General features: G+C 45.0%; 1 protein-coding gene across 1 annotated transcript in view; it reads right to left on the bottom strand.

Moving 5' to 3' along the window:
* Nucleotides 1–746: 746 nt before the first annotated feature.
* LOC129625193 (signal-regulatory protein beta-1-like) overlaps nucleotides 747–13807 on the bottom strand; it is a 25484-nt gene continuing 12423 nt past the window's right edge. The window contains 6 exon segments of the mRNA XM_055543310.1: nucleotides 747–847; nucleotides 4621–4709; nucleotides 4711–4942; nucleotides 5589–5762; nucleotides 5765–5888; nucleotides 9668–9672. Of these exon segments, the coding sequence (XP_055399285.1) occupies nucleotides 747–847; nucleotides 4621–4709; nucleotides 4711–4942; nucleotides 5589–5762; nucleotides 5765–5888; nucleotides 9668–9672 (725 nt within the window).

Raw genomic sequence — 13807 nt, 5'->3', positions numbered from 1 at the left:
CCATGGAAGGGAGGCATTTGGAGCAAAGTTGTGGGAGCTTCTAGCTGGGTTCTTCTCCAAGGCTGGGCCCTTCAGGGAGGGAAGGAGACAGCAGAGACAGAGGGTGGCACCAGTCAGGCGGGAAGGATGGAGTTGTGGGAAAATATCATAGTTATGTGCTCATCACTCAAGAAACATTTCATGAATCCCTCCGATGTACCCAGGTGTTCTCCTCCTAGGATAACTGTCCTGAGAGGATGGGCAGCTCCTGAGAGAGAACTTTATCCACTCAGCCTCCTTCCCTCCTCCCCAGATCCTGTGCCCCTGGCGCCCCTTCCTAAGCCTTTCTACTGTTACACAGAGGATCAGAGCAAGACACCCCTTGGAACAGCTGATCCAAACTTCTCAACATTGCCCTAAAATATGGATTTCTTTTGCCCCAGGAAGTCCCAGATTTTAAGCGAACCACCCACTCAGGTGTTCCTCATTCAGCACCCTCTGCCCACTTCCTCTACAGAACCCCTAAGACTTGGTGGACCCCCTTTGAAAACCCCTGATCCAGCCCATCTCCTCTAGGACCTCACACACCTCCTGAGAACCAGGTAACGCTGAGAGGGAAGCAGGGTGTCCTGAGGGGATTGAGGGAGCTACTTCACCTTCTCTTAACTCCACATGGGCCCTGACCTTGTGTGGTCTATGAGTAGCCTCCCTAAGCTCTAGAATAGAACTTGTCCTGCCCTCCATCCCACCCCAACTTACATTTATGCTTAAAACTTCTTGCAGATTAGGATGATGGAGATACCGACCAATAGCAGCGTCTTGGGGCCTAGGAGGAAAACTGCCAGGAGAGGCGAAGACTGTTCTGGGCCTGGAAATCAGGCGACAAGGGGATTGATTAGAAGGGTCACAGAGGAACCATTCCCAGGGCCTCCACTTACTCCATCTGAGACCGCCTGGGCCCACCAACACTCTGTGGCTTTGACCTGCCGCCTGGCCTCAAGCTTGAGGCAGACATTAGGACACAGGAATCCCTCATCTCATACTCTCTTTTCTCAGGCTGCAAGGGTCCTATAACTTGAAGAGAAAACTCCAGAAGTGAAAATCACTGTAAGACAAGAGAAAATTCAGCAAGTCCTAGTGCACAGTCTCTCACTAGGCTGCAATCCCATCCTGTCAGCTATTAGGAAAATTTCAGGAGAAATAGTCAAGTCTGATAAGGTTAGGAATCTAGATATTTGAAAATAACATCATGAATATTAAATTTGCCTAAACTTTGAAAATATTAAAAAAAAGTGTCCTGCAGAACAGTGCATAGATCACAGGAAAGGGTTTCAACCTATTCTTGATTTAATATGGTTGGCACACAATCCCCCATATCTGTGTGTAGATTACCATATGCGTCAAAAGAGGTGATCAGTAGTGATCAAGTTAAAGATCTTAAGATGGCACATTATCTTGGATTTTCTGAGTAGAGCCCATGTGATCACAAAGATCCTTACAAGTAAAAGATGGAGGCAGGAGAGTCAGAGAAGGAGGTGCGATGTCAGAAGCAAAGGTCAGCGTGATGTGGGGCCCTTTGCCAAGGAATGTAGGCACCTCTGGGAGCTGGAAAGGGCAAGAAAATGGATTCTCTAGAGCCTTTGGAGGGAACACAGCCCAGCCACCATCGTAGATGTCTGACCTCTACAACTATATTAAGCATATTTGTGTGTGTGTGTGTGTGTGTATATATATGTATTAATACACTTGTATTAAATCACTGAACATGGTAACTACTTACAGTGACTATAGGAACCTAATTCAAGGAGAGATGTGAATAAATGGACAGGCACAATTTAAAATGCTTAACTTCTGCATGTTCATGCGTGCATGCTCAGTCGCTTCAGTATGTCCGACTCTTTGTGCTCCCATGGACACATGTGACCCCTGCCAGCCTCCTCTGACCATGAGATTTTCCAGGCAAGAATACTGGAGTGGGTTGCCGTGCCCTCCTCCAGGGGCTCTTCCTGACCCGGGAATCTAACTGTGACACCTATGACTCCTACATGGCAGGCAGATGCTTTACCCACTGAGATACCTGGGAAGCCCCAGCTTCTAGGTGGAAAGAAGGAACAAGTACTGTTTGGCTATTGAATGGTGAAAGGAAAATGGGAAAAAGGAAAAACGTAGTGGGAGGGATTTCAGGATTTATGTTCCTGAAAGATGAAAGAGAACCAAAGAATGAGAGGACTCACAACCTTTCTCCCTCTATGAAAACCAACTAACCAAAAACTCCTTTAAATGTTATATTATGCTGTACTGAGAGAAGAGAGGCTAGAAATATTGTAAGACATCTCAGTACCGTAAGAACAAACAATAAGATATGCATCCTCACCCCAGACCCCTGGACCCAGGAATGCAATGGCTGGAGCCCTCAGATGCTCAGGGTAGGCTTTGGGTCTGGGTGGAAGGGTCACATCAGCATTTTATGCTTCTCTTCAGCCTGCCAACCTAAATGTTTCAAAAAACGCTTCCAGCCTTACTACACTAGCAACCTTGATGGGAGAGCCCAGAAGTACCAACCCTGGTTGAGTCCAAGCAGGAGATGGAAGATTAGAAAGCATTTCCAAGCCACTGGGGACAAAATTGCATGAACTCTTCTCTCCTACACTCCCTGTTAAGTACAACTTGAACCCTAGAAATAACACAGAGGATAAGCATAGGAGAACTCTGGTGGAAGAAGAGGTGAACAGGCTGGAGACCCGAGGACTGGAGGAAGAACGCAGCAATCAGCCACCCAGGTCTGCTCTCCTAATTCCCTAGCACAAAAAAAGACCCAGATGTGGCACTAGACAAAAAGAAAGTCTAAACCAATAATCTAAACTTCTGCTTCAAGAAATTAGAAAATGAGGAGCAAGATAACCTAAAGCAAAAGGAAGAGAGGAAATAATACAGAAATAAGAAAAATAAATGAAATAAAAAACATAAAAGAAAAATCAATGAAACTTAAAACAATAGAGAAAATAACTGAAACAAAGAGTGTGTTCTTTCAAAACACCAGTAAAATGAAATGCTTCTAATAAATAAATAAAAAAGGAGGAATGACACATTTCCAATAACAGGAATGGAAATGGAAGACATTAGTACAGACTCTGCAGATATCAGTGGATAATAAGAGAATTTTAGGAACAACTGTACAGACAGCAATTTGAAAACTCAGAGACAATGGAAGAAATAACTCAAAAAGCACAGCCTACCACAGCTCACACAATATGAAATGAATGTTCTGAATAGTCTTAAACATTGGAAATTTTGCTTCAAATTAAAAAAAAAAAAAGATTCTCATGACCCACATGGTGTCACGGGAAAATTTTGTCAAAAAATTACAGATGACTTAAAAACAATTTTGGTGAACAAAAAATAATTATAAAAGATATTTTGAAAAATCTGAATTTATATTCCACTTTAAATTATATTGGGGATTAGTATTGATTATATTAAGTGTGCACTGGTATTAGTTTTATAGAAAATAATGTCCCTAACGATAAGACCACACAATTGCAGACACCATTGACACACATAAGTTGTGGACACAATTATGCAACTTCTCTATATCACTAGTTTAAGGGAAGTTGTTTGTTCTCCCTTTCCTCTCTTAATTCTTCCAGCAGGCAGGGACATGGACGCTCAGTGACCCAGCATCGACCCAGTAGGTGAGGATAATACCATAGGCATGTTGGAAGAAATGTGGGCCTTTGAAAGATCTTCTGGAGAAAGATTCCTGGAAACCTGAGTTGGCCCTCTCTTGATGTTATATGACAGTTTACAAGATGTTTTATTTATATAAAGGGGGGGGTACTGTCATTGGAACAAGTCCAAGCTGTGGGAGAACACGTCTGTAATTAGCATGTATCTCTTGTGCAGGCTTGGGGTTCCTGTCCTCGGTAACCCATTCACCTTGATTACTTTAGCCCAATGACCTGGACTAAAGGCAATACATCTTCAACAACACAAGACCGACCCCCATCCCCACTGCTCCCTGAGTCCCCTCTGTAAACTCAAAGTCCTCTGGGTGGCTGAAGCAGAAAAGGAGATGAACTGACAGTTGCATTTAGTTGATGTGCAGTGAGCGATTGCGATCATTTCTGGTCCACTGTCACAAATCAAAGGACAAAGGAGCCCATGCAGTGACCACTCATGGTCACCTGGGTGCCTGGTGCAACTCTAACTTCATGTCCTCACGGCTCCCCTTCCAGAATTTCACAGAGTAGTAAGTACAAACATTTACTGGTGTGATGTTCCTGATATGGATGGAAAAGTCTAGGCTGAAGAGAGACCAGGCAGAGGTTAGAAAGTATAAGGAGGTGGCAAGTGGGCAGACGTGAAATGGTGAACACAGAAACAGTTATTTGTAGAAAGAAAGAGGCAGGACACTGAACAGGATGATATTCCTCCTTCCTCTCTTTCTTAATGTCATGGATATTTATGTCAAAGGATCTATAAACAATATACCATACTCTTACCAGTGGTCAGGAGGGAACTCACTTTAAAGTTCTAGTTTATATCTATTGACTTCTAGATTGTTCGATAAAAAGCATGAAGTACTCCCTTCATTATATAAAAACAAATAAAGAATTGGGTCAGTTGGAGTGGAGTCCTCACCAGGGAGTCTGTGGGTGCCCTGGTCCTTCTGATGAGCAGAGACCTCCGGGGTATGATTTTTGGTGACCGCTGGCTGCTCGTCATACTGTGGTGAGCACCACAGCCTCCCTGTGGGCAGAGGAGTTCACCAGGAGCCAGCTCGTCCAGTTAAAGGTTCCATTCTTATTTTCTATGAGGGTCAAGGTCACTTCTGTTCAGAATATGATTCCATTCTCCAACCAGGTCAGCTGCAAGTCTCTGGGGTAGAACTTGTTCACCTGGCAGGTGCTGATATTCACCTGGTTCCCCATGGGCTGTTGTGTAAGCTCCAAGGTGGGTAAAACTGAAAGAGCACAGAGAAGAAGCTCTGACAATATGGGGCAGATCACCGCACCCAGGTCGGAGCCAGGCGGGCAGCAAGTGCTCAAAGGGTCTCTCCGCATAGGAATGAAATCACTAAGCACAGTGCAGGGCACACAGTAGGTGCTCAAAAACTGAAAGCTCCTATTAGGGTTATAATGTTTGCAATCAGCAAGATCAGTCCCTATCATACAGTAGGCACATAATAACTGCAGCAAAATAAATGAAACCCCTAGACACATAAGGGCCCAGCTTATAGTGTTGCCTAGTCACTCAGTCGTGTCCAACTCCTTGTGACCCCATAGACTGCAGCCCTCGAGACTTCTCTGTCTATAGGACTCTCCAGGCAAGAACACTGGAGCAGGTTGCCATTTCCTTCTCCATGGCTTATAGTAGGTGCTCAGTAATTGGAGAAGCCATTGGTGAAGCAAAGAAAACTATTTAGCATCGTGTTTGGCACAGGTGTCCATAGAAGTGAGTGAATAGCTCAACTAGAAGCCTGGTGTTGGGCAGGAATGTTAGGAAGTAGATTCCGGGTAATTCAAGGCATGGAGCAAAAAGCAGGCGGGAGGAGCTAGTTAGGGCCTTGGGGGCAGGTGAGGGCTTGAGTTGACATGAGGGGCATCTACCTCAGATGGTCTCGGACAAGTTGGCAGTCCCATGGAGAGGAGGGCCCCCCTGCAGGGTGACGCGGGCCACCTCGCAGATGACCTGGGAGTGAACATCTCCCGTGGCCAGCAGCACCTTGGTTGTGCTGGAGATGCTGTAGGAAATGCTGTCTCCCTCTGGATCCATACTGGTCTGTTGCCATTTTTGAAGCATATAAGGGAGATGTTTCTGGGGGAGAAACCATGAGATTTGCAGGTGAAGCTCACTGTCTGCTCAGGCGTAGCCCTCACTGCAGGGCCAGATACCATGGGCGGGGAGGGCTTAACAATGAACATGATTGTGATTATCATCACTAACAAAAAACTTCTGACAATGTTAAGAATTTGCAAATATATTATTTTTAAATTCTTCAAATAATTCTGAGAGGGCGGTGTTACCATAGTCATGTTACAGGGAGACCTACAGGTTCCCAGGGCTGACTTTGAATCAGGGGCAGGGCTGACTGGAATTCCAGACCTGAGTTCAGAGTCCACCTTCTTTCCTCTGCCAGGTGATTTCCCACCAATTTGGGCACAGGAACAAAAGTACTTTTTGGGCTCACTCTTTTTATTAACTATTCCTGACTGGGCTCACCTGGAAAACTTAACTAACTTCAGAAAATGCATTTACAGAAGGGAATGCAGGGAAGCAGGATCACAGCGACCACACAGAAGCTGAAGCAGGGTGGCCAGCGGATGAAAGGGGTGGTTGTGGCACCTTCTAGCTCCTTGTCTATGAAAGAGGGCAGCTGCCCAGGCTTCAGTGAGAGTTAAATCAGGTGCTGAAAGTGTTTTTGCTGGGAGTAAAACAAGATGCTTCACAAAACTAAACAAATACATGTCTATCTTTAACCTGGACTCTATTTATGTTCAGAACTGTCTTTCAGGTAGTTATTCTTCCCACAAAAATGCCAATAGGACTAATATATCAATCCCTGAATTTCAAAGGAAGGGTGCAAATGGGTATCTTTTTGAGTCGGGTTTCTCTTTTGGGTTAGTTTTGGGTTGAAAAGAAAGATCACTGTGTGCTGAGAAACCACAGGTGCTTAGCTTCTTCGCTAAGTCGCTTCAGTTGTGTTCGACTCTGTGCGACCCCATAGACGGCAGCCCCCAGGCTCCGCCATCCCTGGGATTCTCCAGGCAAGAACACTGGAGTGGGTTGCCATCTTCTTCTCCAATGCATGAAAGTGAAAAGTGAAAGTGAAGTCACTCAGTAGTGTCCGACCCTCAGCGACCCCATGGACTGCAGCCTTCCAGGCTCCTCCGTCCATGGGATTTTCCAGGCAAGAGTACTGGAGTGGGGTGCCATTGCCTTCTCCGGCTTAGCTTCTTAACTGTTATTAAATCCATAGAGACACAGACATAGGCCTACAAGAAACCCAGATTCACACAAATCAGCAAGTCAAATGTGAAGGTCCCTGTAGAGGAGTCCTGCAAGACGTCTCTCAATTGTTCATTATTACCCAATACCTCCTGTAAAAGTCTGTAGACAGCAAACATTACAGATATTTGCATTTCTAAATATTTAGCTTGCTTCCTAAAACTCATCAAACACTTGAGGACATACATAGCTATATGTTCCTCGTATTAGCTGCCTTAATATGTCAAATTGTATAAACTCCAGCATCCTGGACATCCCTAAAGGGACGAGGTACTGTGATCAGTTACTACTTATCCAGAGTTTCCTCAGAGCCTAAAGATGGCCTGATCTCTTGATCACCCTCAGCTCTCTAATCCCCCCCACAGCTCTGAGAGGAAGGCCTGAGTGTAGCCCCATATATAGGACAAAATTCAGGGAGAGTGAAGCTGTCCAAGGACACACGGCAATTAAGGTCAGAGTTCACCTCACTGCACCCAGGACTGATTGATTTTAGTGTCGCAGTTCTTTACTCTTGAGCCTCACTGTTTCTGGACAAAGTGGATACAAGCACCACCTGGTAAGATGAGGATGTATATAAAACACAGAGCTTGGCATATAGTAGGTGCTTAATCAATAACATCCATGATCTTATCATAAAAGAAAAGTGAAAGTGTTAGTCGCTCAATTGTGTCCGACTCTTTGCAACCCCATGGACTGTAGCACTCCAGGCTCCTCTGTCTATGAGATTCTCCAGGCAAGAATACTGGACTGGATCGCCATTTCCTTCTTCAGGGGATCTTCCTGACCCAGAGATTCAACCCAGGTCTCCGGCATTGCAGGCACATTCTTTACCATCTAAGCCACCAGAGGTGCCCTTGTTATTATAAGATCTGGTCATTCTAGTTCTGAAACTACGTATTTATTTTTTAGGCAGTAAGAAGCCAAAACAAAAGCACAACTGAAGCACCAAGGAGAGTCATATTCTGCTCCAAACAGCTGCCGTGCAAAAATCGACATTAAGAAAAAAATAGTAGAAACACCAAATTATGAATCTGTCCCCAATTATAAAAATAATCCCATCAGAAATAAGTTTGGGGAATTAGCTTTCAAAACACACAAGAGACCACAGGCATTTTCCTGCAGATTAGCTCTTTATAGAAGCTGGAAACACTCTGAAAGGAGAGAAGACAGATTTCATCAGTGTCACTGTGGTTGTTGAGGCCAGAGGGCTCCAGGCTGAGAAGGGAGTATTTACAGGGATTCCAATGCCTGTTTAGACACACAGGTGTTTAAAGATGGGAAGGTTTCCCCAGTGATGAAGCTCTGGTCTAAACAGGATGGTCTGAGTGAGTAGGAAGGCCCTCTCAACCCAGGTGAGCTCTGTTGGGGTGTGAGTGTCTTTGCTACTCCATTCAGGCTGAGTTTCTTGGGCCTTCTAAGATCTGTGACCATCACAGGTTATTCTAAAGCACTCACACCTGGAAGAGATGTTTTTATAACCCAGGCACAACAGGGGACAGACCTCTATCAGGGAAAAACCACAGCCTTCCCTCTTGGTGACCTCAGAGAAAACACAGCTCAGGCTTCTCTGCCCTAGCTGGGCACCAGCATCCTCCACAGGAGTTAAGACACTCAGCTGTCCATGCCATGTCTGTGCACTTACATCAGAATTTCTAGGGTACAGCCAGGGTCCTGGGATCTTGTCACCATCTCCCAGGTGATTCCAATGAGCAGCTGAGGTTAAAAAGCACCCAGTTTCACAGTAACTCAGTTGTACTCAGTCCTGGAGGGCAAGTGACCCTGTCTGAGGTCTTCTGGCTCCAACACATCAAGGCTCATGTTAGTGGAACATGTATCACATGCCAGGGTCTGCTCTAAGCTCTTGACATGTGTCCCTCATTCAGTCCTTTCAGCTGCTCTGTGAGGACGGGGCTGTCACTGAGGGATGAGGACACTTAGGTCCAGAGTGGGGAGAGATTCGGCAGAGGTCCCAGTGCTGGGATGGGGCAGAGTTGGGATGGGTTCCCAGGCAGGGGTTTGGCCCAGGCTCTCAGACACTGCACTGAGCTCAGGAACACCCTAACCGTCACCCCTGCCCCAATCCAGAGCTTCCTAGGCCCTCTCCAGTCAATCACAGACCCCTGAAAGTTGTGTGATCACCATCATTTCGTAGATGGGGAAACTGAGGACAAGAGAGAACTGAGACATGCCCAGGACCCCACAGCCTGGGAGGCCAGCACCATCGCTCCCTGAGGGGCTCTCCTTTCACCAGGTCATCCTGCCCTCAGGACACCCTGCAAAGGTTGTGTGATCATCCTCTTTCTACAGGTGAGGAAGGGGGGTGCCCAGTACAGGGAACTGTGCTGGTGATTTGGACAGAGCTCCTCAAATCCTTCCTAAAAGACATGATGACCACCATCATGCAGCTGAGGAAACTGAGGCTGAGAGAAATGAAGGGTCTGTCTCCTCTCACCCCCTGACTGTGTCCTGGTGTTTCCTGTCAAGTCTAAACTTTCAGGTCCATCAGCAGAGCAAGTGCCCACCTTCAGGAGCATCCACACTGACCACCAACCCCTCTTTTGCCTCAGATTCTTGACTCCAACCACTACAGGGAGGAGTAGCCTCTGAGGGCCCAGCCCTGGGGACCCTGGAACAACAAGGGAAGATGTGGGCTCCCGACGCCTGAGTCTAGAGCAGGAACTCTCGCTCACACGGGGCCCCACCATCCTCTAGGGGACACCTCCCCCTCCTCATCCTCAGTCCACAGAACCAGGAATGGGCGTGCCCGGCGCTGCTGGGGTCGCAGTGGCCCCTCTGGGCTCTGTCCACACCACCCTTCCCGGACCTGCTCCACAGGGCCCTGGTGAAGGGGCATCATCACAACAATGGGGAGAAAATCTCCTGATGCTTTTAAGTGTGTTGAAAAAAGCTAATTCCCCAAACTTATTTCTGTGTCATTGCGGAACTTTTCAGCACATCATGTGACACTGAATGATCTGTCTCATCTGGGTTGTAAAACTGGACTTACCTCCCTTACAGGGCCTTTTAAAATGCTTATCTCTAAAGAAAAGAATGAAATAAGATTTTAAGAGGACAGGGATGGAGTCTGCTCAACACTTTGATAAGCACAGTGGGGTGTGCCGAGAACAGGGTTGTGTGACTGTGAGTGCCTGGGATTTGATCTTGGCTCCTCTACCTGTTCACAAATCAGATCCCCTCTCTGAGCCTGAGGGTCCTCATCTGTAAAAGTGGTAAACAGACAACCTTTCCTTCTGAACACTGTTTATAATGAGTAAATGCCTAAGGAGGATTCACCATCTGACAGGCGGCAGCTCCCCTCCCCTCCCTCCTTTCTTATCCAGAGAATCATCTCGCAGACGGCCTGAGGAAGAGGAGGAACAGCCCTGGGAGCCAGCAGATCTGAGAGATGGTGGAGCCACCTGCTAGCTGTATTGAGACTGAGCAGGGGACACACCATCTGGGAAGATTAATAATATCTGAGAAATCAGGAAAAAACACCTTCCCTGCTGACGTCTAGACATTTGGGGACATTATTTGCTACCAAGACTAGGAGGAAAATCAGGTAATATCATCACACAAATTAAAATCCGCATGCTGTCTGAACTAGCAATGCCACTTCCAGTGGGTATTTCCCCTCTGAGCAGAGTGACACTTGGAAAGCATATCCACCTTAGCACTGTTTCAGTAGCCCAAGGTTGGGAACAACTTAGTCTCCATCAACAGGAGATTGGGAGATGAATGATGCTGTCTCCATATGCTGAGTGTTAAGTAGCTGTCGAAAACCAGGGCAGCTCTAGGTGCTGATGTGGAATGAGGGATTTGGGATCATGCGGGTGAAAGTAGGGAGAGTTTTCCAGTCACCTCAGGCTCAGGCTCTGAATGTGAGGGACCTTCTGGACCTTTGGGAAAGCAATGAAAGGAGCCTGTTCCATGGTTAATTCAAGGAGATTTTGGGTGGTGGTGGTTTACTCACTAAGTCATGTCCGACTCTTGTGACTCGATGGACTACAGCCTGGTGGACTTCTCTGTCCATAGTTTCTCCAGGCAAGAATACTGGAGTGGGTTGCCATTTCCTTCTCCAGGGGATCTTCCCGACCCAGGAATTGAATCTGGGTCTCCTGCATTGCAGGCAGCTTCTTTATCGACTAAGCTCTGAGGGAAGCCCAAGGAATTTTTATTCTGCAACTTCTATGTGCCAGGCCCTTCCAGAAAACTAGTTCCAATGCCAGTGAAGGAAGGAGCCTTGCCTGGAGTCAGATTGAGTTCCTTTTTTTTTTTAACGGAAAAGAAAAAAATATATAAACATAGTGAGACATATTAGCATTTATCTGAGAATATTTTATCAAATGCAGAAAAAATAAGAATAGGAATATCTTGATGTTATTAATAATTTAAATATAATTAATTATATTTAATTAGTTTATATTAATCATATCCTACACAATATATATCAAGTGGGCCTTAGAAAGTATCACTACAAACAAAGCTAGTGGAGGTGATAGAATTTCAGTTGAGCTGTTCCAAATCCTGAAAGACGGTGCTGTGAAAGTGCTGCAGTCAATATGCCAGCAAATTTGGAAAACTCAGCAGTGGCCACAGGATTGGAAAAGGTCAGTTTTCATTCCAATCCCAAAGAAAGGCAATGCCAAAGAATGCTCAAACTACTGCACAATTGCACTCATCTCACACGCTAGTAAAGTAATGCTCAAAATTCTCCAAGCCAGGCTTCAGCAATATGTGAACCGTGAACTTCCTGATGTTCAAGCTGGTTTTAGAAAAGGCAGAGGAACCAGAGATCAAATTGCCAATATCCTCTGGATCATGGAAAAAGCAAGAGAGTTCCAGAAAAACATCTATTTCTGCTTTATTGACTATGCCAAAGCTTTTGACTGTGTGGATCACAATAAACTGTGGGAAATTCTGAAAGAGATGGGAATACCAGACCACCTGATTTGCCTCTTGAGAAATTTGTACGCAGGTCAGGAAGTAACAGTTTGAACTGGACATGGAACAACAGACTTGTTACAAATAGGAAAAGGAGTACGTCAAGGCTGTATATTGTCACCCTGTTTATTTAACTTATATGCAGAGTACATCATGAGAAACGCTGGACTGGAAGAAACACAATCTGGAATCAAGATTGCCTGGAGAAATATCAATAACCTCAGATATGCAGATGACACCACCCTTATGGCAGAAAGTGAAGAGGAACTCAAAAGCCTCTTGATGAAAGTGAAAGAGGAGAGTGAAAAAGTTGGCTTAAAGCTCAACATTCAGAAAACGAAGATCATGGCATCCGGTCCCATCACTTCATGGGAAATAGATGGGGAAACAGTGGAAACAGTGTCAGACTTTATTTTCCTGGACTCCAAAATCACTGCAGATGGTGACTGCAGCCATGAAATTAAAAGACGCTTACTCCGTGGAAGGAAAGTTATGACCAACCTAGATAGCATATTCAAAAGCAGAGACATTACTTTGCCAACAAAGGTTCGTCTAGTCAAGGCTATGGTTTTTCCTGTGGTCATGTATAGATGTGAGAGTTGGACTGTGAAGAAGGCTGAGAGCCGAAGAATTGATGCTTTTGAACTGTGGTGTTGGAGAAGACTCTTGAGAGTCCCTTGGACTGCAAGGAGATCCAACCAGTCCATTCTGAAGGAGATCAGCCCTGGGATTTCTTTTCTTTCTTTTTTTTTTTTAGGTACAAAGCTCCCATTTTTAATAAAAGGTGTGCAAATTAAAACTTGGAAGGGTTTTTAAAAACTACCTTGAAGTGACTTAATAAGTATTTGGAAGATCTGGAATACAGATTGAGCAGAATGAACCCTTTGTCAAAGCTGCCATACTCTAGGCCTCTAAAATAAGAGGAAAAGAAGATAGCAGGTAAATTAGAAAAGATAATTTGCAGATAATTTGAGATTACTTGGATGTCAGGCTAAAAAGTTGTTTTCTTTCAGCAACAGAGTTTTCATGCTGTCTATGGGGTCGAACAGAGTCGGACACGACTGAATCGACTTAGCAGCAGTGGCAGCAGCAGCAATGTTTCCTTTGGTTATTCAGTTCAGTTCAGTCGCTCAGTCATGTCCGACTCTTTGCGATCCCATGAATCGCAGCACGCCACGCCTTCCTGTCCATCACCATCTCCCGGCGTTCACTCAAACTCATGTCCATCGAGTCTGTGATGGGATTTCTTTGGAAGGAATGATGCTAAAGCTGAAACTCCAGTACTTTGGCCACCTCATGTGAAGAGTTGACATTGAAAAAGACTCTGATGCTGGGAGGGATTGGGGACAGGAGGAGAAGGGGATGACAGAGGATGAGATGGCTGGATGGCATCACTGACTTGATGGACGTGAGTCTGAGTGAACTCTGGGAGTTGGTGATGGACAGGGAGGCCTGGCGTGCTGCGATTCATGGAGTCGCAAAGAGTCGGACACGACTGAGTGACTGATCTAATCTGATCTGACACAATATATTTAAAATTTTGTGTCTCATACGTTGTTGTTAGATGTCCACAGGACATTTAAAAAAACTGGCAAAAAGATAAACATTACTAAATCTCAAAAAGTAGAATTATTTTGTGTGTGTGATTCAGTTATACATATATACATACGTTATTTTTGAAATTATTTTCCATTATAAATTATTACAAGATATTGACTATAGTTCCCTGTTCTATATAGTGAACTTTTGTTGCTTATTATATATCTATATTTTTAAACTAGATATCTAGCATTCTATTAATCTAAGTCAAACAAGTAGAATCAAAATATCATAAATTTTTTAGTTAGGTAAAAATTCATAAGTTTTCTAAAATATG

The sequence above is a fragment of the Bubalus kerabau genome, chromosome 13 (genome assembly GCF_029407905.1).
Source record: "Bubalus kerabau isolate K-KA32 ecotype Philippines breed swamp buffalo chromosome 13, PCC_UOA_SB_1v2, whole genome shotgun sequence".
Lineage (NCBI taxonomy): Eukaryota > Metazoa > Chordata > Mammalia > Artiodactyla > Bovidae > Bubalus > Bubalus kerabau.
The sequence above is the reverse complement of the archived record's forward strand: the minus strand, read 5'-3'. Positions and strand labels throughout refer to the sequence as shown.